Raw genomic sequence first — 25013 nt, forward strand, 5'->3', positions numbered from 1 at the left:
GGCTTCCTTATAAACACATATCCATATACACATATACATGTATTTGAATGATTTAGCCCAATTGCTAGAATGTGACCCGGTCCAAATATTTACAACTCCTGTGTGCTATTAAACATCGATATGTATTTTAATATCGTCTATAATTCCGATATTTTCTAATACATATTTTTAACACACAAGTATAATTATTTGGCTTAATTATTTTAATTTAGCACTTTAAAATAATTATTTCTAATTCTTGCCAAATACCGAATAATTAAATTTGGGTTCTCACATTCTCCCCTCCTAATAAAAGATTTCGTCCTCGAAATCTAATGTACACAACACTTATACACAAAGTGGTTAAAACATTTATCATTGATAATACATCGGAAAATCTGAGTACATGGTGTTATTCATCATATTTTCAAACAAGTGAGGCCACTCTTGACGCATTCGAGCCTCTAACTCCCATCTAGCTTCTTCTATCCCATGTCTACTCCACTGCACCAAAACCAAAGGAATCGTCTTGTTCCTGAGTTGCTTCTCTTTACGATCAAGAATTTGAACTGGATGCTCAACATAAATTAGAGAATTATCTAACTCCACATCCTCGATACTCAAAACATGAGATGGATCTGGCTCATACTTCCGCAGTATAGATACATGAAACACATCGTGTATCACAGACAAACTCTGCGGCAAGTCCAAACGATAAGCCAAAGTGCCAATCCTCTCAACAATTGCATACGGACCATTATAACGTGGAGCTAACTACCCTTTACGTCCAAATCTCATAGTACCATGAAACGGTGATACTTTCAAGAAAACATAATCGCCAACCTGGAACTCTAAGGGCCGACGCCTTTTATTAGCATAACTTGCTTGACGATCCTGGGCTGCTTTCATTCTTTTTCTGATCAATTCAACTTTATCTTTCATTTCTTGTACAAACTCTGGTTTAGACATCTGTGGTTCTCCCACATCTTCCCAACAAATCGGAGATCTACACTTTCTGCCATATAAAGCTTCAAATGGTGCCATACCGATCGTTGTCTGAAAACTATTGTTGTAAGAGAATTCGACAAAGACAATGATTCTTGCCAACCACCCCTGAAATCCATTACAACTGCTCGTAACAAATCCTCTAGAGTCTGGATGGTTCTTTCTGATTGACCATCTGTTTGGGGATGATAAGCAGTGCTCATGGCCAACTTTGAACCCAAAGATGATTGCAAACTACTCCAAAACTTCGAAGTAAACCTTGGATCACGGTCTGATACTATGGTTATTGGCACACCATGCAATCTTACCACATGATCAATGTACAATTTTGCCATTTTCTTGTAAGTACAAGTACGGTCATATGGAATAAAATTGGCTGATTTAGACAATCTATCAACAATCACCCAAATTGCATCACAACCACGATTAGAACGAGGTAGGTGTGTCACAAAATCCATAGCAATGTGCTTCCAATTCCGGTGTGGTACTTCAAGACTATTTAACATACCGCCAGGTCTCATTCGTTCAGCTTTAACCTATTGGCAAGTTAAACATTTAGCCACAAAATCAGAAATTTCCTTCTTCATACCTTCCCACTAATAATGAGCTCTCAAAGTATGATACATCTTTCGATTTCCTGGATGAATGCTATGTCTACTACAATGTGCTTCACGTAATAAATCTTCTTTCATATCTATCAAATTAGGAACCACAAGTCTCTCATTAAAGCGCAAATTACCATCTGAGGCAACACTGAACTTATTTGACTGATTGGTTTGAACCAATTCTTTCAATCTATGAATGTGTGGATCAGTTCTCTGCGCTGCTTTAATAGTTGATATTATATGTGGCTCGACTTTGATAGATGAAACTATAAAGTAATCTCCACTTGTTTGATAAGTCCATCCTGATGTTCCCAAATGCTCGTAGACTTTAGAAATATTCAGAGATGTCAGCATAGCGTTTTGAGCTTTCCTGCTAAGTGCATCTGCAACTAGATTCATTCGCCCTGGTTGATACTGAATCTCACAATCAAAGTCTTTAAGCAACTCCATCCATTTACGTTGTCTCATATTCAAGTCGGACTGTGTGAAAAGATATTTAAGGCTCTTGTGATCAGAAAAAATTACAAATTGTTCACCGTACAGATAATGACGCCATATTTTTAACGCAAACACAATGGTAGCCAATTCTAAATCATGAACTTGATATCGAGTCTCATGTGGCTTCAACTGTCGAGATGCATATGCAATAACTCGCCCTATTTTGCATTAAAACACATCCCAGTCCATCCAGAGAAGCATCTGTACACACAACAAATCCACCTGAGCCTGAAGGTAAAGCTAACACTGGAGCTGTTGTCAACTTTTCCTTCAAAGTTTGAAAACTTGATTCACATTCTGCAGTCCACACAAAACGTCGATCTTTTTGCATTAATTGGGTCATAGGCCTTGCAATAACGGAAAATCTTTCAATAAAATGCCTATAATACCCTGCTAATCCTAGAAAACTGCGAATCTCAGAAACATTTGTTGGTGTTGGCCAATTAATAACAGCTTCGACTTTACTGGGATCCACTGAAACTCCCTGAGCGGATATAACATGACCTAGAAATACTACTCTGTCCAACCAAATTCACACTTAGAAAATTTAGCATATAATTGTGCTGCTCTGAGTGTTTGGAGTACTAGTCTCAAATGTTCTCGATGCTCCTTCTTTGTTTTTGAATAAATCAAAATGTCATCGATAAAGAAAATAATGAATTTGTCTAAAAATTCTCGAAAAACATGATTCATCAAATCCATGAAAACTGCTGGAGCATTAGTCAATCCGAAAGGCATGACTAAGAATTCATAATGCCCATAACGTGTCCGAAATGCAGTTTTAGGAACATGTTCCTCTTTAACTCTAAGCTGATGATATCCAGAATGAAGATCGATCTTGGAATACACGGATGTACCCTGCAACTGATCAAACAAATCATCGATACGTGGGAGAGGATATTTATTCTTCACTGTAGCTTTATTCAATTGCCGATAATCAATACACATCCTCATCGTCCCGTCTTTCTTCTTTACAAACAATACTGGAGCTCCCAAGGTGACATACTTGGTCTAATATAACCTTTCCCCAGTAAGTCTCGTAATTGTTCCTTGAGTTCTTTCAACTCCGCTAGAGCCAAACGATACGGTGCTCTAGAAATATGGTTCGTCCCTGACATTAACTCAATGCTGAAATCTATTTCCCTTTGGGGCGGAAAGCCAGGAATTTCATCAGGAAATACATCAGGAAAATCCTTTACCACAGGAATATCTGAAACTTTCAACATTTCTTCCTGTGTGACATCAACTGCATAAATCATGAATCCTTCATTCCCTGCCGAATGCTGATAGCAGTCTAAACATTTCCATTGCTGACACTAATGGAATGCATGACTGAGAATCATTACCATAAAAGTTCCACTTATGGCCATAATAAGGTCTAAATCTGACAACTCCATGGAAACAATCAACGGTGGCTCGATAATTCGTCAAAGTATCCATTCCCAAAATACAGTCGAAGTCAGACATAAACAATTTGATTAGATTAGTTATCATAAGGTTATCATCAAATCTAATCACACAGTTCAGAACTATCTCACGAGACATCAAATACACACCAGCAGGGGTAGACACAGACACTGTATCCATCAACAAGGTAGTAGCTATCTCATGCTCATCGATAAATGCAGCAGACAGAAATGAATGAGATGCTCCAGTGTCTATCAATATACGTGCAGGATGATAAAAAATAAAGCATATACCTGCAATGACCCATCCGGGCGTCTCATGAGCCTGGTCCTATGTCAACTCATGCACCCTAGCCTACTGAGGTCTTGGAAAGTACTGCTGAGAAGATCCTCTTGGCTATTGTTAGTTAGGCTGTAGAGTAGATGGTCTAGGCACAGGGGCTCTCGGAAACTGGCTAAATTGCGAGGGTTGATACTGTTGTCTTCCCGCATTTGGACAAAATCTCGCATAATGTCCCGGTAATCCACATGTATGGCAGTCTCCCTGAACTCCTGTGCATTCGGTAGTAGGATGCCTACCTCCACATCTCCCACAAGAATCTCGAACATAACCACTAGATCTTCCTCCCCTAGAACTACCTGAACTAGATGAACTGCTGTAAGACTTCTTCTTAAAGTGCTTTCCTTTAGCTCTGAATTTCTGCTACTTTGGTGGCTGGTTTGATTGTGGAGGCTGATAAGGAGGTATGCCCACTGGCATCTGAATGCTACTCCCGGACCCTTGGGAAGTAAAAGATGGAACCTGTTGTGATCCTCCCCAAAGCAAACTAGCCTCAATATTCTTTGCTTTCTCTACCGCTTCTGCATAAGTAGTTGGTGCTCCAGTCATAACCAATGTATGTATCGTCCGATTCAGTCCTTGCATGAAACGCGAAAGCTTGGAACGATCACTATTAGAAACATGAGGTACGTAAGCTAGTAGAGCAGAAAATTCAGAGGCTTACTCTCCCACTGACATATTTCCCTGAACCAACTGATTGAACTCGACTTCCTTAGAAGAATAATAAGATGGAGGCGAGTATTCTTGAATAAAATGAGTACGGAATACCTCCCAAGAAATTATCTGACCAGATTCTCGGATTGCTTCCTCTGTGGCTTCCCACCACAGTTGTGCTCGATCCTTGAGTTGGTAAACAGCTAATTTGAGTCTCAGCTCCGGAGTGTACTTCACCAGATTAAACAAATAGTTCATGCTCTGCAGCCACACTTTTGTCTTTTCGCCACCTTCATTTCCAAAGAATTTGGAGGACGCATATCTTGGAATTTAGAAATCACTAACTCCATTTCTCTCATTCTTTGGGTCAGCTGCTGAACTTCACGATCAACTTCCACATTTCTTGCAACATGCCTTTCTCGACGAATTGGTGGTTCCTGCTCCACCTCTATCTCTATATTCACATTTTGATTTGCCCTTCCTCTAGAGCGGCCACGTCTACCTTCGCCAATACCCTCAGTATTTCCTATGTTTGAGCTTCGAACTCTTGGATAACTTCTTTTCCTTTTCTGCCTCTTCCTCCCTGTACCATCTACAAGACACAAGGATTAATCCACAAGCAGAAAAATAATAGTAAGCACTGAAGGGTTTCAAGGAAAATTAAAACTTACTCCACTAGGTACAAATAAACGAAGCGTCAAACTTACTTCACTACCAGCTCTATCTCAGCTAAGTTAATAATCATAGCATGCAAATCAAATAAAGAGCAAGTAATAAATCAAATACGAAATCTATTTATTTGTGTCTAAACTCGAGTGTCCTAGACTCTAATTCGAGCATATTCCAGTTACGCTCTGATACCAACTGTGAGGGCCCGTGCTCCTGATTAATTTTTAATTATCAAACAACCAGGATTTATTAGCGTAAACAGCAAAAACGTGTAAAAATTTTCCATTTTGGGCCTACAGAAATTTCGGCATGACCTTCCCTTAAATAGGACATACCAAAAAAATTAAAACAACACAACAAAACCTTTATACTCGAAAATAGAGTCCAATAAAACAAACAGAATACCAATCGCACACAGAGCCGACTAGGCTCGATCACACCAAATAGGATCCAACACTCAAAATACAACCATACAAATACACGAGGCATCTACTCGGCAAATGACTCAGTATATAGTATAAATATCTGGGGACTCCAAACTCAAACTGACTCACTGGGCTCCACCAACAGACGCTCCGCCAGCTGCATCAGAACCACCTGTATAACCTGCTATGGAATCACAAAACAAACCACAGCAGCCCCGAGGGACAGGGGTCAAACCCCAGTACGAAGATCAAATGAATTACAGCATAAATAAATGACATATAATAAAATCAATGCAATGCAATGCATGTAGGGTACCAATAATCTCGGATATCAAACTGGATCCAAGGAAACGAAAGCAACAACTATGGCCACATGTGCCAGGGGTGTGACGTGTCAAATACGCCCTCGGCCCTGCACATCTGCGTCAGGGGTGTCAGTCTGAAGAACTGCTTGGCTCTTCCGCCAGTCATCAGAGGTGTGACGCTCAAACGCCCTCGGCTCTGATGTCTAAATAACTCATCCAAGAGTAAACAGAGATCTCGGAAACAACGGAGTCATGGCTCGATATGAATGCGTGTTCAACAATGCATATAAATTCACAAATTATTCCAATATATTTAAAAACTCACATTTAATTTTAAAAATGAGGAATAATCCTAAAATATACCCAAACAGCACAAAGAGCACATAAACACATAGTTTTCATAAAATCACATCAATTTAATTACACGTTGTTATAGACGCTGTAAAGAATCGATCAATCCGTACCTTAACCTTCAAATTAAATTACCACAATAGTTTATAAACTCCTCGGTGTTTCCTGGCTACTAAAGCCTGTGGCAAATAATTAATTACCATCAAATAAATATTCAACTTTTAGCCAAAAACAATTTACTAATTCCAGCTTGGACCTAAGCTCGGTTGTAAGGCCATAACTCAACCAAAACTTAACCAAAACATACTTATCATACATGGCTGGAATCCTGACTCAAAATTCCATATTTAATCAGAAGACATCAAAATGAAATTCAATCATCTTGACACTGAACAACGCCCAAAACCAACAACCATGAGATGCAAGGTCTGTGACAGATTTAGTTTAGACACTTATGAATATAAAATTCATATCTAACTCATCATTGACTCAAATCGATATACGCCAATTGGAAATGAAAGACAACTCAAATATATAAGTTTTCCTAGAAGAAACCATTTCCAGAATCCTAACAGATAAATCCCAGAATTTACTAGAAGGCGCTACTACATGCACACTTCACGGACAGAAGTCTGTACTGAGCAGTTTCGGCAAATGAGCATAACGACCTCAATTCTTAATGGAATTTAACGAATCTTATATCAATACAAAGAAAACGCATAGCTCTACAACTCTTATTTGAATCTCAATTCCAGAATCCGAGAGCAAAAATGTCATAAACTTGAATTACAGTAGCTACGCTGCATAGCTCCAACACAGAATTCCATTTTGACACATTTTAGTAGAAAAATCATATCAAATCCGTTTTTAATTGAAATTCCATTTTGTCAGTGGCTATAGAAAGCTGACACATAGAGCTATAAGTGCTATTTGAACCACAAGTCAAGATTCTTAGTGCAATCCGCACAAAAACCCGAAAATCAGAAGCCAAAAACCTGCAACTCGAAAAACAGAAACCAACTTCTTCCATGGATAAAATTTTGAAAACCTAGGCTTAGAGATTACCTTCAAAAGCTTCCCTTGAACTGAAATAAAGCTAGAATCAACCTCTTTACACTCTAAAGAACCAAGAAAAATAGAAATCAAGAAGCTGGAAAGGAAACGCAGCAACTTGGAAGAAACATGGTAACAAGAAACAAGCTCCTCTATGATGATTATGGCAAGGAGAGCTGAGGGACTTCCTGGGCTAACTTGGGAGAGCTATGGAGACCCACATCCTAGCAGCCAGAGGCGACGAGTAGCTACTCACGATGGAGAAGAAAAAAAATGGATGGAAGAGAAGAGACAAGAAGAAACGAGAAACTTAAAGGAAGAAATGGATTGGGCTTGGGGCAAATGGGCTTCCTTATAAACAAATATCCATATACACATATACATGTATTTGGAATGATTTAGCCTAATTGCTAGAATGTGACCCGGTCCAAATATTTACAACTCCCGTGTGCTATTAAACATCGATATGTATTTTAATATCGTCTATAATTCCGATATTTTCTAATACATATTTTTAACACACAAGTATAATTATTTGGCTTAATTATTTTAATTTAGCACTTTAAAATAATTATTTCTAATTCTTGCCAAATACTGAATAATTAAATTTGGGTTCTCACACTTTTCGCCGACTCTCTTAATGTCGAACAGATGAGAATGCCTCCTGAAGTGACGGTAATGGCTTGATACTGAGAATACGGCCTCGGACGTCATCGAACTCCTTATTCAGTCCGGATAACATCTTTAACACACGCTTGGTCTCAATGATTTTGTTATAGAGATGGGCATCTGCAGGGCATGTCCACTTGTGTTGATCGTAGAGGTCTAGTTTCTGCCAAATTCGAACAAGGATGGTGTAGTAGTGAGTGACTGAGGAATCGCCCTGCCGGAGGTCATGGAGACTGCTCTCTATCTCGAAGAGCTCAGACGTGTTATCGATGTTGGATTATGTTGTTATTGCGTGGTCCCATATCTCTGCAGCAGTATCATACATCAGAAACCCTTCACCGATTTCAGTGGTCATGGAGCTGATTAGCCACGTCTTGACCATGTTGTTATTTGTCTTCCATACTCTATGGCCTGGATCGTCTTCCTCTGGAGCTTGGATCATTCCAATTAGGTAGTCGTCCTTGCGTTTACCACTCACAAACATCAAAACTGATCTGGACCATGCTAAGTAATTTTGGCCATTCAGCATGTGATGTGTGATGAAACTAGTAAAAGAGTCTGTGGCTGAAGAAGTAGAGATAACTGGTAAAGGTGATGTGGCCATGATGTTAAGATGGTGCTATGGCTCTAATACCATGTGGAAAAAATGAGTGAGGAATAATCTGATTATCTTCTCATTAACAAACGAAGTAAATATACAACTTAATATCCTTAAAAGTAGGAGTTGTAACAAATCTAATAACAAAATCAGTAACAAGATAATCTTAAAACTAGGAATATAACAGACAGATTACATAACTAATCCATGTATTTATATCCTATAATTATTTCTAAATACATGGCAAGCTTCTAGACATTCCACATATATGAACGTGTTATGATTTCCTACGATTACGCTGCCAATATAGGATGTTTAAGGGATAAAACAAGGGCGGTTAAAGGAGGAAACGAGGGCTAGACAAGGACTAGAAGGGGCTGTGCGTGGCTGATGGTAGAGCGTAGGGTTTTCATGGGGCATGTGCATGCAAGGCTTGGCCGTAAGGAGGGGCTGCACCAGGGCTCGACCAGGCTTGGTCTCGGCCCTGTGCAAGTGATGTTCAAGGGCCAAGAAGAGTCCTAGCCATTCGGCCGTAAGGGGGGGCTGCACCAGGGCTCGACCAGGCTTGGTTTCGGCCCTGTGCAAGCGATGTTCAAGGGCCAAGAAGAGTCCTAGCATGGCTAGGACTCAAGTTGCAGCGCGCAAGGAAGAGTCTGCATGAGCTAAGACTCTTCCTATGCATGCAAGGAGTGAGTGCTGCGTGGGGAAGTCATGGCTCGGTTGGGACTGGCTGTGCTGGTCCAGTATGGTCTAGGGAGGATGGTCTAGAGTCGATTCAGGGGCTGGTGCGGTGCATGGTGGCTCGACCAAAGCTTGAGGAAAGCGCGCGACTCTTGTTCTCGTGCGCAGGAGCGTTTTGCTTGGGCTAGGGGCTGGTCAGCTGGGTTAGGCTAGGTCAGAGAGGGTCCAGGGGGCTTGAGTGAGGGCCTGGTTCATGATGGTCCAGGGTGGCTAGGTGAAAATCGAGCCGTGGCTCAATATGTTAGGATAGGGTTCGGTCGAGGCTAGGAAAAATAAAGGGGTTCAAACCACGGTCCACGGGAGCCGGCTCATGGTCCACAAGGGTAATTTAGGTATAAAAAGTTTATGTTTAAAATTCGAAAAGAAAATATTAAAGTTTGAATTAATTCGGGAATAAAACGCTTCATGAATTAGTAATTAATGAATTAAATAGAAATCCTCGAATTTACGTCAAATAAAAATATCTAAAATTTAATTGAAGCTTAAATAATTATTCGGGATGGTCTAGAGTCAATAAAAGTAAGAAAAAGTCAAAAACGAGAAATTTTACATCTTGGGACAAAACTGTCATTTTACACCTGGGTAGTACGAAAAGCTTGGCAGCGTCCTGAAAGATCATAACGCATGATAAATGTTCTAAAATAATCATTTTGATGAAAAATGGAATTTTATGATTTATGGTAAAGTTGTGCAATTTTTACTGTTAAAATGTTATTTTTGGAAAGTCGCGATATTTTATGCTTTAAAAAAGAAAAAAGAAAAGTATTTTGAGGGATATGAATTGATTGTGACAAAATGATAGATGATATGTGAGGGATCCTTTTTAAGAAGGAACGACGAACTTACAATTTATGAAAATGTCGTGAGGGAAAAGGCATCAGAGGGAGCCCGTTTACGGGACAAAGCCCCAGAGGGAGCCTGACAATCGTATTTCCATAGAGGTGCCTAGTGCCCTTCCCCATGCGCTATGGTGAGCTAAGACTTCACCCAAAATGATAAAAGATGCAAAGCTTTACGATTTTATGTTTTTACGATATATGATTTATTATGCTTAAAAGTTATTTTAAATAAAAGTACGTTTTAATGCATGTGCTTGTATATGTATTATTTGTTACTCATGTTTAGAATGCTGAGTCATTAGACTCATTAGGTTTTAATTCTGTAGGTGATGATGATATTGAGGGAGGCGCTGACGCTTGAGTGGATCAAGTACGGCAGTACATTCCCGAGAGACATTTATTTTCGTACTAGATTGATCATAGGAAAGTTTAAAGGATTTTGTTAAGGATGTTATTAGAGATTTTATGCTTTATTTTTAAGTTAATTTTGATCATGTTAAATGTAGAAGTTGAATTTTGATAATCGACGATTTTAGAGGTTTTATGCACTTGAGATTCAAATTGTTAAGTTATTTTGATTTATGGAAATGATAAGTTATTTATAAATGGTGATTTTTGAATTAGTAGATATAAAAAAATTTAGTAGAATTTCAAAGTTGAAAAGAAAGAGTCGTTTCATATATATATATATATATATATATATATATTAATTATTTGTATAATTAGATTAGATGAATGAAAAGAAAAAAAAAACTATGTGACCTAGCTAGATATAATATGGATTTTGAGACTTCTGATTTTGGTTCTATACATGATTCAAATTTCTAATAGTAAAATCTACTCTCAAGATTTATTAACTGAAACCAAAACCAAAAATAATATTTTGATTAGCATACGGATTCGGAATTCAGGTTATAATCTGAAACCAAAAGAAATATTAACTGCATGCTCGTTTCTGTTTATTAAGAGAATATATATAGGTTGGGGAAAATAAATTTCAAACTTTAAATGCGTAACGTCTTAAATTCGAAGATTATCATCATTGAACCAAGACGAGTCTTTCCAGCGTGTTTATATCTGAGAGTTCATCACAAAAGAACTTCAAAGTTAAACGTGCTTGACTTGGGATAATTCTGGGATAGGTGACCCCCTGTAAAATTTCCTAAGGTACGTGTGACTGAGGAGATAAACATGCTAGAAAGACTCGTCTTGATACAGTAGGGATATTCGTCAAATATGAGGTGTTACAAAATGTAAATATTCTTAAACAATCTCAATCTCGAACAAAGCAAACGAATACAAATATTTAATTTCGAAATCTTTAACATGTGAAATATATGGTATTAGAAATATTAACAATCATAAAATATATATACGATTTGTAATTTTAGTGAATGTAAGTACTTTAAAACATGATTGATGGGGTCGACTATAATATTAGCCTAGAGACTCTTGAACACAAGCCATGAACAAGACAACTCAATTATTATAATATTTTTGTCTCAGTAACACCTTTTTGCCCACATTTTACATCAAATTTGGTAACATTGGGAACTAAAGTTGTTGTTTCCATGCTTTACGAGAAGTCTCAAAGTTTCTTGTAAGTTTCAGTAATAAAGCCGTAATCAATAGAAACTTGAGATTGCGATGCGCACTCGTCTTCGACTCACATTATTGCAAGTGAATTTTTTTCTTCTTCAACGTTTTTGCCAATTGTAAAAATTTGTGATAAATTGGATTTTTATGTGGTTATTAGTTCCACGAGTATTATTAATTTACTTCAAGATAAAGGTTGATATAGTCCAAAGCCTCGATGGATTTTTTAACGATCGAAAGTTCAAGAAAAGTTCACCTAGATCGCAGGAAGTTATTTAAATACTAGATATTAATTATTTAATTAAGTTTACTGTTTAAGTAAATATTTTTAACCTTATTTCCAATATAGTTGTGATTTCTCATGTGTGGTGGTTTCGATATAGATTCTCGGAGGAAGATACCGGAATATAGTGAAAGATTCAGTTTTAGAATTTTACAAGAAAAATCTTGAGGCAAATCGAACATTTTATTTATTTTTGGAGAGAAATAAAATATTTAATTTTCTTATTCCATGAGTTTTCCTACCTTATGAGTCAGAGAGTGTTTGACAGAGCTTATAGCTCAGAAAACACTTATAAGTTGTTTTAAAGCTTATAAGCTCTCATAATTTATTTTATAAAAAAAGTTGCAAACAACTTATAAGCAATCAAAATAAGTTACTTAACAACTTATAAGCTGTTTTAAAAAAACATAAAATACCCCATTATTTTTCAAAAAGATATTATTTTTATATTTCACTTATCTAAGATATCTTTATTGATTTTCTTAAACCATCATTTTATCATGGGCAACTTATTTAAAAATACCCAACTCCCTTTTCAACTTTATTTTTAATATTCATCCCTTCAAAACTTAGTTTTAACTATCCCATTTTCTAAAAATTCCCATAATACCCTTACACCTTCATTCTTTGGTACGTGACATTGTTATACATATCGAGCATGTTCTTAAAGGCATATAGCCTCAAGACACTACGCAATGTTTCCAGCCTTTATACCAATATTCAAATGATCGTTTTTTTAAAAAGCCCATCATGCTTCCGTATGATAAATTGAACAGTTTACCTTTTTGACCAGAGTGTCACCGGGTTATATCCACCAAGTTTTACAGACTGCTCCTCACAGTCCAACCACACAATCGCAATAGATGGTTTCTGACGCAGACTCCTTCAGCAACACTTAGCACAACCTTATTTTGTTTCCTACCTCAGTGTGTAGAGTAAAGTAATTCAATTTGAGACTTATACATGAGAGGGGCAAAAGCCTTGGTCTTTTTATTCAAACATAACAAATTATTATTACATAGTAATCTCCTGTAGATGAGGAGAAACTTGTTTAGCTACTAATAGTAGCTGAACTTAAATCACACATAAACTTGAAAGAGAAAATATTACAAATTATTTTGAAGAAAATCGAAGAGGTTGAGTGATGTCTTCATCTTCCTAGTTATTTATAGAAGTCCCTTGCGGATTTGATTTTCGGACTTCAACTCTTGCCATAGCTTTTCTTTGTTGCCATCCAGCTATGTTTGGCACTATCTTTTGAGTGGGTTGAGTGGGTGGTTGAATTGTCCCTCCATCTTTTCTTGATTTGTCTTATTTCTAGATCATTAATCTAGAAATAGCTCGTTCTTCTGATCTTATCTCCTGGCATAACCAGTAGATATGTGTTTGTATTATATCAGTTGAGATATCGTTCCATTCTTCTTTTAACAGTTTGTAAAGATCTTTAAGATTCATCAGCTGCTTTCTTAATGCTTTAATCCGTCTTTTAGAAACCTTAAGTTATGTAGAATACATTTTCTTTGGTTCTAAATTTTGGTTTAAATCTTGTGTGATTTTCTTGTTCCCATTTATTCTTTATTTATAGTTGTTTGGGTCCAAGTTTTCTAGGTCTTTTAGTGGGTTTATCACATGCCCACTAGCTTCTGTCGGGGAATCTTTTGACTTTTGTAATCCCCAATGAAAAGAAATGGTATTCACATGTCCACTTATTTTTGTCGAGAAATCTTAAACTTTTGATTTCCCCGAGAAAAACGTGGTTGTGGTCCTTCACCACTTGTTCATGTCTCAGCAAGATGCTTCTTGTCTGACCGAGGTCAGACACTGTAATGCCCGAGATTTTGATTCTGTTAATATGAGATTATTGATTTTGAACTGATATGATGATAGACGGATCACTCCGAGACCAGATTAGGTAAAACATAAGAATTGTGTAAACTTTGGACAGAAAGTCTGACGCCCGAGCAATAGAAAATGACCGCCCGAGCGCCAGTGTTCAACAAGATGAGATATCAGACAGAGAGTCTGGCGCCCAAGCGGTAGTTTTTGACTGCCCGAGCGCTAGTGCACCACAAACCGAGTAACCGGACAGAGTGTTCGGCGCCCGAGCGGTAATTTATAACTGCCCGAGCGTCGCTTGATATGTATGGAAAATGATCCACGTTTCTGTTACATGCAACTTGATATATATATATATATATATATATCATTCCTTCAGAAATGAAACGGAGAAGAGCTTCAGGAAAGATAAGGAAAATCCTTAGGCCTTTACACTTTTTAGATTTGTGATTTGTGAACGATCCGTCCGTTAGATTTTCAATCCGACTTCAATACCGTGTTTGTATCGACGAGAGCTTCAACTGGACGTAAGTTTTACTACGTTTTGTTATGATTTGAAAATATGATATTGAAAGAATCGGATATGATTCATATATGATGTTCTTGATATGTTAGACATCGTATAATCGAAACCGGATTGAAGAACGGATACCGTATGAAATTGTTATGATTTTCAGAGTTGATTTGACTGAGATTTGATATCAGATTTGTATTGTTATTGATTATGAGTTTTGGGAATTGATATCTATTGATTTGTATTGCTGGGTGTATTGAGATGGTGCAGTTATGCCGTTGAAACAGAATTTGATTGAGTTCTGATTATATCCTGTATTGATTTGAGTGGTGTATTGATATTATACTTCTCGTTATTGTCATTGCCAAATTGAGTAATTGACAGATTCGAATTCAAGACTTCGACAGAACCAAAAACCACAGAAAGAAATGTATAAATCAATGTTGATCTGGGATTGCACAACTCGAGTTTGATTTAACTTGAGTTTCTCAAAATCACATACTGAATGATTATTGCATTGATAGTTACAATTCTTGAGATTGATCTGCTTAGTCTATTGAATTATAGCAAATCATGTACTGAGTCGTGGGCTGATGTGCCTAGTCATTGACTGATGTGCCAAGTCTTCGGCTGATTTGCTAAGACACTGGATGTTTGGTTTATATCGATGTCGCTTAGGAGTTGATTCATTCCTATCGCTGAGATTCGATATATGTGCCCATGTCCAGGAATCGGGATCCCTAGATTAGAGATGAGTCGAGTCTGAAATGACGTGTCCAGAGTTATTTACAGCTTTATATCGATACATGTATTTCTGATTTGATACATGTTATTGATATCTGTTTCATGCTTCTATATCTGTTTATATGATTGCATGTTTACATTGTTTATACTGGGATGTATTTCTCACCGGAGTTATCCGGCTGTTGTCTTGTTTGTTTGTGTGCATGACAATAGGTGGGGCAGGATCAGGAAGAGGATGAGAGATTACAATTAGCGTGGAGATCCGGACTTAGAATAGATTGATTTTCAGTACTTGAGATAGTGACTGAACTTTAGTTGGAGATGAATAAATGTTGTACAAGACTTATACTTTTGTATTGACATGTATATCAGATTGAGTACACTACGTTTCCGCATTTGCATTTTAAAGAAAAAATTTTATGTCCCATGTTACTTAATTGTCATATTGATTCTTAATAATGATTAAGAAGATGAATTAGGTTCGGGTCCCCACAGCAAGTGGTATCAGAGCAGTAGGTTCCTTAGAATGAGATAGGAGCTATTGAGCGGGGTAGAATGAGTTTTCTTTCCTTGCTTTTGCATGCTAGCAATCTATTATTTTTTACTGCTTTATATAATACATGTTTACTTGACTATCTGATTGATTGGTAACGTGTATTATTGAGAATGAATCAGAACCGATTCTTGATCAGCAGCAAGATGATCAGAGTAGGACTGAAATAGGTTTGTTGTATTTGGTTACTAACCATTTTGGTAATCAGATATGCCTCCCCGAAGAGTACCAGAACAGAGTAGTACATCTGCAAATCCGAAGGATGTGACAGCAACTCCGATGGAAACGTTACTGAAGAGGTTTCAGTTGTTCAAACCGCCAACTCTGAAAGGAACATAGACTTCTGTTGACTGTGAGTGTTGGTTAGATGATATTGAGATGCTGTTTGATTCTTTGGATTACATAGATGAGCGCGGAGTCCGATTGATAGAACACCAGTTGCATGATGTTGCAAAGAACTGGTGGATTACGACAAAGAGAGCATTGGAGCATCGAGGTACGACTATCACTTGGAATGTATTTAAAGCTGAGTTTTATCAGAAATTTTTCCCAATGTCGTACAGGAAAGACAAAGGGGCAGAGTTTGCCAATCTGAGACAGGGTCAGTTGAATATTGAGGAGTATGTGGCCAAGTTCTCTACCTTGTTGAGATTTGCTCCACACGTGGCTGAGAATGACGAAGCCTTTGCCGATCAGTTTATCAATGGATTGAATCCCGAGATCTTTACAGTGGTAAACACCGGGCGACCGAATAACTACACCGATGCCCTGAATAGAGCCAAAGGAGCAGAAGCTGGTCTGATGAGATAGAAAGGGGCTTCGTTTGTTCCTCCGGCACCGAGGCCACAGCAACCCCCTCCCAGATTCGAGGGTGGCAGCAGCAGTGGTGGAAAGAAAGAGTTCTTGAAAGCCCGAGGAAAACAGTTCAAGAAGTCGGGCAGCAGTTCTTCTGGCTCCAGTGGATCCAAACAGAGTTATACCGGAGCTTACTGCAGAACTTGCGGAGGGAGACATCCCACAGAGCAATGCCAAGGAGTGTTTGGTAGTTGTCACATCTGCACACAATCGGGACATTTTGCGAGATTGTGTCCACAGAGAGGTTCCCAAAGATCCCAGGGAGCCGAATCATTGGGATCAGCGGCACAGACTGATATACGATCAGCTGCTGTTCACTCATTCCAGCTAGCACCAGCTCAGTCAGAGCAGAGGCCAGGAGGAAGCCAGACAGTGAGCCAGCCTCCTAGACAACAGGCCAGAGTATTTGCTTTGACAGAGGAGCAGGCTCAGGAAGCACCAGATGATGTTGTTGCAGGTAACTGTTCTTTATGTGGTTACCCTGCTTATGTATTGATTGATACCGGTGCTTCTCATACATTTATTTCTGAGAGATTTGCATTGAGTCATGCATTGCCTGTTGAGTCTTTATCATTTGTAGTGTCTGTTTCTTCTCCTTTGGGGATAGGTTTAATATCAGTGAATTCTGTGAAACATTGTATACTACAGTATGACGGGCATGAGATTGAGTTAGACTGCATAGTACTTGGATTGTCTGATTTTGACTGTATTATAGGTATTGATATGCTGACAAAGTATAGAGCTACTGTTGATTGTTTCCACAAGATTGTGAGATTCAGACCGGATATGGCTGATGAGTGGAAATTCTACGGTAAGGGTTCTAGATCTAGAATTCCTTTGATATCCGTATTGTCTATGACTCGATTATTACAGAAAGGAGCGGAGGGATTCCTTGTCTATTCAGTTGATTTACTGAAATCGAGTCCATCATTGGCTGATTTGCCAGTGGTATGCGAGTTTGCTGATGTCTTCCCAGATGAGATTCCGGGTTTGCCTCCGATTCGAGAGATAGACTTCAGTATTGAATTGATGCCAGGTACAGTTTCGATTTCTAGAGCTCCGTACAGAATGGCACCGATTGAGTTGAAAGAGTTGAAAGATCAGTTGGAAGATTTACTGGCCAAGAGTTACATTAGATCGAGTGTTTCTCCTTGGGGTGCTCCAGTATTGTTTGTGAGAAAGAAAGACGGTTCAATGAGACTCTGTATTGACTATCGGCAACTGAACAAGGCTACGATAAAGAATAAATATCCTTTGCCTAGTATCGATGATTTATTTGATCAGTTGCAGGGTTCTTCTGTATATTCCAAGATCGATCTGAGATCTGGATATCATCAGCTGAGGGTCAGAGATTCTGATATCTCGAAGACAGCATTCCGAACCAGGTATGGACATTATGAGTTTATTGTCATGCCGTTTGGGTTGACTAATGCTCCAGCTGTATTTATGGGTCTGATGAACCATATATTCCAGAGATATCTAGATGATTTCGTGATTATTTTTATTGATGACATTTTGATTTATTCGAAGAACATGATTGATCATGTCGAGCATTTGAGAATTGTGTTGAGAACTCTGAGGGCTGAGAAAATGTATGCGAAATTGTCAAAATGTGAATTTTGGCTGTGACAGGTTGTATTTCTGGGTCATATTATATCTGGAGATGGGATTTCTGTTGATCCTAGCAAGGTTGAGGCTGTGATCAGTTGGCCGAGACCGACATCTGTGCAAGAGATACGCAGTTTTATGGGTTTAGCAGGTTATTACCGTCGATTTATTAAAGATTTATCGAGTATTGCTAAGCCTATTACTTAGTTGACTCAGAAGAATGCTCCATTTATATGGTCTGAAGACTGTGAGTCCAGTTTTCTGGAGTTGAAGAAAAGATTGACCAGTGCTCCGATCTTGACTATTCCATTAGGTACTGGTGACTTTGTTGTTTATTGTGACGCTTCTCACAGAGGGTTGGGATGTGTTTTGATGCAGCGAGGACATGTTATCGCTTATGCTTCGAGACAGTTGAAGCCACATGAATCTCGTTACCCAATTCATGATCTTGAATTGGCGGCCATTGTATTTTCACTGAAGATGGCGACATTATCTATACGGTGAGAAGTTTGAAATCTATTCTGATCATAAAAGCTTGAAATATCTCTTTTCACAGTCAGAGTTGAATATGAGACATCGAAGATGGCTTGATTTGCTTAAAGACTTCGATTGTGAAATCAAGTACTATCCGGGGAAATCCAATGCAGCAGCTGATGCACTGAGTCGAAAGGTATGTTCTTTATCCCTATCGACGATTGGTGTTTCAAATTTGATAGAAGATTGCTGTCTTTCTGGATTAGTATTTGAGACAGATTGTAGACTGCTGAGATTATATGCTGTTCAAGTCGAACCAGAGCTGATTTTGAGAATTAAAGCGGCTCAGAAAGTTGATCAGAATGTGCAGAACTCGATATTGATGGTCAGAGCAAGGCATCGATCTGAGTATCAGGTTCGTGACAATGTTTTATATGTGAATAATCGTCTTGTTGTTCCAAATGTTTCCGAATTGAAACGACAGATTTTGTCAGAAGCGCATAGCAGTCGATTCAGTATTCATCCTGGTGGCAGAAAGATGTACAATGATTTGAAAAGACAGTTTTGGTGGAAACAGATGAAAGATGTACAATGATTCTCGAGAAGATAGGAGATCGTGCCTATCGACTCGCATTACCGCCTTTTTATCTGGAATACATGATGTCTTTCATGCATCATTATTGAGGAAATATCTCTCTGAGGCTTCACATATTATTCACCCAGATGAGGCCGAACTGGATGAAACTCTGAGTTACTTCGAGAAGCCGATACAGATCCTCGATCGTAAAGAAAAAGCAACTCAGAACGAAGACTATTCCACTTGTGAAGATTCAATGGAGTCGCCATGGCATTGAAGAAACTACCTGGGAGACGGAGTCAGACATGAGACAGAGATTCCAGAAGTTATTTCACTGATGTGAGTTTTCTGTTTAGCTTCTGTTATACATTTCCTTCCGATATGATTTGATTGCCTGTGATTTCGGGGACGAAATCAGATCTTAGGGAGGGAGAAATGTAATGTCCGAGATTTTGATTCTGTTAATCTGAGATTATTGATTTTGAACTGATATGATGATAGACGGATCACTCCGAGATCAGATTGGGTAAAACATAAGAATTGTGTAAACTTTGGACAGAAATTCTGGCGCCCGAGCGGTAGAAAATGACCGCCCGAGCGCCAGTGTTCAACAAGATGAGATATCAGACAGAGAGTCTGGTGCCCGAGCGGTAGTTTTTGACCGCCCGAGCGCCAGTGCACCACAAGCCGAGTAACCGGACAGAGTGTTCGGCGCCCGAGCGGTAATTTATAACCGCCCGAGCGCCACTTGATATGTATGTAAAATGAACCACGTTTCTGTTACATGCAACTTGATATATATATATATATATATATATATATATATATATATATATATCATTCTTTCAGAAATGAAACGGAGAAGAGCTTCATGAAAGTTAAGGAAAATCCTTAGGCCTTTACACTTTTTAGATTTGTGATTTGTGAGCGATCCGTCCGTCAGATTTTCAATCCGACTTCAGTACCATGTTTGTATCGACGAGAGCTTCAACTGGACGTAAGTTTTACTACGTTTTGTTATGATTTGAAAATATGATATTGAAGGAATCGGATATAATTCATATATGGTGTTCTCGATATGTTAGTGTAACGCCCAAGATTTTAGTGTAATACGTTGGAGTTACTATGTATTATGAATAAAGGAATGGAAGAACAGACACGGAGAAACGACGTTGCAATTTGAGTTAGTTGCAAAGTATAGTGTTGGAGTAGAAAGACCAGCGCACCCGCAGTAAAAGAGCCAGCGCACCCGCGGTGGTTCTTTTGAAATTTTGGAGGTGGTACAGTAGAGTCAGTGCACCCGTGCCATAAAAGTGACCACACCCGCGGTGTTGGTACAGTAGAGTCACCGCACCTGCGGTCAAAAATGCACCGCACCCGCGGTCGTGCCTTCTGAAATTATGGAAGTGATCCAGTACGCTCAGCGCACCCGCGGTGCAGAGTGACCGCACCCGCGGTGTGACGTGCAGAATAAAGAATGAAACATGTGTCTTCACCATGCAAGATATATATATGAATTGTCTTCATCTCCTTCATTTCAGCAGCCAAGGACCGAGAGCAAATTCAGAAATTCCTCCAAACTTCATTCCAACTTAGACATTTGATTGTGAAGAATCTAACCGTCCGATTATCGATCCGAGTTGAGATTCTTGCTCCTCTTGTTACAAGCTACAAAAGGATGTAAGTATTATTGCCTTTCAGCAGGTTTTGAAGTTGAAATGTTGGAGAAATAAGATTTTGATTTCTATTATATGTTCTTATGATTATTGTGAACCTATATTCGTAACCGGATCGAAGAACAGATATGATATGCGAATTTTGTTCAAATTCCAGCATGTCTTGAGTTGAGTTTTATGGATTTTGAGATTATGGAACATATTTGTGATGATTATGAGTTATGACATTATCCCTGTGACGTTGAGATTGACGGGGCTATCAAGACTGTATTGTTATGCCGTCGAAACATCAGTAGATTGATTGTGATCAGATTCAGTATTGATTGAGATTGTATCATGATATCGTTGATATGGATCAGATTTTGTTTGATTTGAGTATTGATCAGAACAGGTTTTGAATTGAGTTGCATATTGATATTGTGCCTATGCGATATTGTCATTTCAGATTGATATGGACAGATTTGACTTTGAGACTTCGACTTCGTCAGACCGAGAAGAGAAAGGTATAAATTGATGTTGATGCGGGATTGCACAACTCGAGTTAGATTTGACTGGAGTTTCCCAAAATCACATACTTCATCTTATTGCACTGATATTTGCAATTGATGTGATTGATATCTTTGATCTGATTGATATCTTGATTTATTGAGTTATGTCTTGAGTTATAAGAGGATACGCCTAGTCGTAGACTATTGATCTCGTGACAGAGGTACCAAATAGTGATGGAATCGTCACTGGGCCATTGCACATTGTCATAGAGGTTGGCAGGATATGCCAGGACTGATACTCCTAGATGATTGGTCGATAGGCTAGGGCGGATGTGCCTAGTCTGTGACGGATAGGTCAAGACACCGACGTTTGGTTATATCGAAGTGGATAGAATTGGAGTTTCTTCTATTACTGAAGTTCGATATGGAAAGAGCCAAAGTCCGCGAATAAGAACGTGCCACCACCCCGATCGGGAGTGTAGGTGGGTGTATATTCTTATTCAGATCAGGATCCCTAGATTAGGATGAGTCGAGTCAGAGTCTAAGAATCACAGAATGTGATTCGGAGTTTATATTGATTCATGTTCTGATTTTGATACATGTTATGAATATCTGTTTCATGCTGTTATATCTGTTTATATGAAATGCATGTATGCATGATTTATACTGGGAATGTAATTCTTACCGGAGTTATCCGGCTGTTGTCTTGTTTGTATGTGTGCATGACAACAGGTGGGACAGGATCAGGATTAGGAAGAGGATGAGAGATGTTAGTTAGCGTGGAGATCCAGGCCCAGAAGTAGAAAAGGATTCAGCACTTGCTGTATAGATGTTGAACCTAGTTGAGATAGAAACTTGGAGTACATGATTTGTACTTTTATACTGACCTGTATATTAAATAAATTACATTACGTTTCCGCATTAATATTTTAAAAAGTAAAAAAAGAATTTAGTCCCACTTTTCTTAATTGTTATATTTGATATTAATAATGATTAAGACATGAATTAGCGTCCGGGTCCCCACAGCAGGTGGTATCACAGCGATAGATCCTTTAAACTGAGATAGGAACTAGTGAGCGGGGTAGATTGAGTTTTCTTTTATGATTTTACTATGCTAGCATGAGCTTATGATTTACTGCTTTGAAATGCATGTTTACTTGATTATCTGATTTATTATAAACATGTGTTATTGAGAATGAATCAGAATCGATTCTTGATCAGCAGTAAGATGATCAGCGGAGGACTGAAACTGGTTTGTTGTATTTGGTTACTAATTCTTTTGGTAATCATATATACCTCCTCGAAGAATTCCAGAATCAGGTGGTACTTCGGTTTATCAGATAGATGTGTCAGAAACTCCGATGGAAATAATGTTGAAGAGATTCCAGTCATTTCAACCGCCGAGTCTGAAGGGTACTGAGACATCTGATAATTGTGAGAGTTGGCTGAATGATATTGAAGTGCTGTTTGACTCACTTGATTACTCAGATGAACGCCGAGTTAGATTGATTGGGCATCAGTTTTATGAAGTCGCAAAGAGTTGGTGGATCGCAACCAAAGAATCCTTGGAACAGCATGGTACCATAATTACGTGGAAAATCTTTAAAGTTGAGTTTCATAAAAGATTTCTTCCAGTATCGTACCGACAAGATAAGAGTACAGAGTTTGCCAACTTGACACAGGGCCAGATGAATATTGAAGAATATGTGGCAAAATTTTCTACTTTATTACGTTTTGCTCCTAATGTGGCTGGGAATGATAAAGCTGTAGTTGATCAGTTCATCAGCGGACTAAATCCTGAAATATCTACATTGGTGAATGTGGAACGACCCCTTTATTTTGCTGACACCTTGAACATGGAAAAGAGAGCTGAGGCCAGTTTGATTCAACAACGAGGAATGTCGTATGTTGTTCACCCACAGAAACAACAACCTCCAGCTCAATTCTTGAAAGCACTAGTCTCGATTTGATATTGGTAGTAGTAGTAAGGGAAAGAAGATTTCCTGAAAGCTCGCAATAAACAGTTTAAGAAGCTAGGGAGTGGTTCATCTAGCTCCAGCAGTTCTAGCCCGGGTTATACAGGAGAGTACTGCAGAACTTGTGGAGGAAGACATTCCACAGAGCAATGCCGAGGTGTGGTTGGTAGTTGCAACGTCTGTCATCAGCCAGGACATTTTGCTAGAGTATGTCCACTGAGAGCTTCCCGACGATCTCAGGGAGCAGAACCATCTGGACCAGTGGCACCGCCTGATAGACAATCACCGGTTGTTCACTCTTCTCAACCACCGACGACTTCTCAATCACAACCAAGGCCAGGACATACCTGACGAGGTAGTGGCAGGTACTTATTTATTGTATGGTTATTTTGCATATGTATTGATGATACTAATGCATTCCATACGATTATTTTTGAATGAATTGCATTGATCTATGCTTTGAATATGGAGTTATTATATGCTGTAGTATCGATCTCTTTTATGTTTGGGAGAGGTTTTGTATTAGTGATATCTATTAGACATGGTATGCTACAGTATGACAGATATGAGATTGAGTTAGATGATATGGTACTTGAGTTATCTGAATGGGATTACATTACTGGGACTGATATGTGGACCAAGTACAGAATTACCGTTGATTATTTCAACAGATTGTGGAATTCAAACCGGATATGGCTGATAAATGGAAATTTTACGGTAAGAATTTTAGATTAGGATTCCTTGGATAGGGGTGATATTGAGGACTCGATTGTTATAGAAAGGAGCGGAGAGATTCCTTGTTTATTCAGTTTATTACTGAAATCGAGTCTATCATTGGCTGATTTGCCAGTGATATGAGAGTTACTGATGATTTTCCCCAGATGAGATTCCGAGTTTGATTTCAGTCAGGGGGATTGATTTCAGCCTTGACTTGATACCAGGTACAGTTTTATTTTAAACACTGTACTGAATTATACCAATTGAATTGAGGGATTGAAAGATCAGATAGCAGATTTATTAACTGAGAGTTACATCTGATTGAGTATTTCTCTTTAGGAATGTATCAGCTATGTTGTGAGTTGATAAATTCTGTGTATATATTATTTTGATGATTCTCTTATTAGTTGATCTATGATATTCTGGGATATTCGAAGATTATGACTGATTTTGTTGAATATCTGAGTGTTGTATTGAATATTCTGGAAACTGGAAAGTTGGATACAGAAACTGTTGAAATGTGCATCTTGATTGCGACAGATTGTAATCAGGATTGTTATATCTGAAGATGATATATCTGTTGATTCTAATACAGTGAAGCCGTGATTAGTTGACTGAGGTCGACATCAGTGTCAGAAATTTGTAGTTGCATGAGTTAACAGGCTACTGTATCTGATTGTTATTCTGAATTGCTTGAGAATGATTATTTTCTGCAGCAGTATTTGATACTGATTGTATACAGTTGAGACTCGATACCGTACAAGCCGAATCAGAGCTGATGTTGAGAGTTGAAACAGTCCAGAAAATTAATCAGAATGGGCAGAACTTGATTATCGATAGTCAGAACAGGGTATCCATCAGAATATCAGGTAAGTGATACTGCATTGTATGTGAATAACCGATGGGTTGTGCCAGATATTTCGGATTTGAAATGAATAATGTTGTCAGAAATGCACAATAGTTGATTTCGTATTCGTCC

General features: G+C 38.4%; 1 protein-coding gene and 1 long non-coding RNA gene across 4 annotated transcripts in view; both read right to left on the reverse strand.

The window, feature by feature from the left end:
- Window positions 1–354: 354 nt before the first annotated feature.
- Window positions 355–2039, reverse strand: LOC142544505 (uncharacterized). Its single transcript, XM_075651548.1, has 3 exons — window positions 1609–2039; window positions 1026–1374; window positions 355–675 (listed from the first exon to the last, which is right to left on the reverse strand). Exons 1-3 carry the CDS (start codon window positions 2037–2039, stop codon window positions 355–357), a joined length of 1101 nt encoding a protein of 366 aa, XP_075507663.1.
- Window positions 2040–5197: 3158 nt separating this feature from the next.
- Window positions 5198–25013, reverse strand: part of LOC142547816 (uncharacterized) — a 71505-nt gene continuing 51689 nt past the window's right edge. For 2 of the 3 annotated variants that reach the window (XR_012820741.1, XR_012820743.1), the window contains one exon: window positions 5198–5765. This is a non-coding gene — a long non-coding RNA (uncharacterized LOC142547816). The remainder of the gene's footprint in view (window positions 5766–25013) is intronic. The other variant, XR_012820742.1, reaches the window with a different exon arrangement.

This window comes from Primulina tabacum, chromosome 5 (assembly GCF_025594145.1).
Source record: "Primulina tabacum isolate GXHZ01 chromosome 5, ASM2559414v2, whole genome shotgun sequence".
NCBI lineage: Eukaryota > Viridiplantae > Streptophyta > Magnoliopsida > Lamiales > Gesneriaceae > Primulina > Primulina tabacum.

Bases quoted from the DNA above. Each gene is read 5' to 3' on its own strand.
- LOC142544505 (XM_075651548.1), bottom strand. From the start codon at position 2,039: ATGGAGTTGCTTAAAGACTTTGATTGTGAGATTCAGTATCAACCAGGG. The intron at 1,375-1,608 runs GTATCATACTTT...GATTGTTGATAG, and splicing joins CATCCAGGAAATCGAAAGAT to ATTGTCTAAATCAGCCAATT. The intron at 676-1,025 runs GTATGGCACCAT...GACTTGCCGCAG, and splicing joins TAGTTTTCAGACAACGATCG to AGTTTGTCTGTGATACACGA.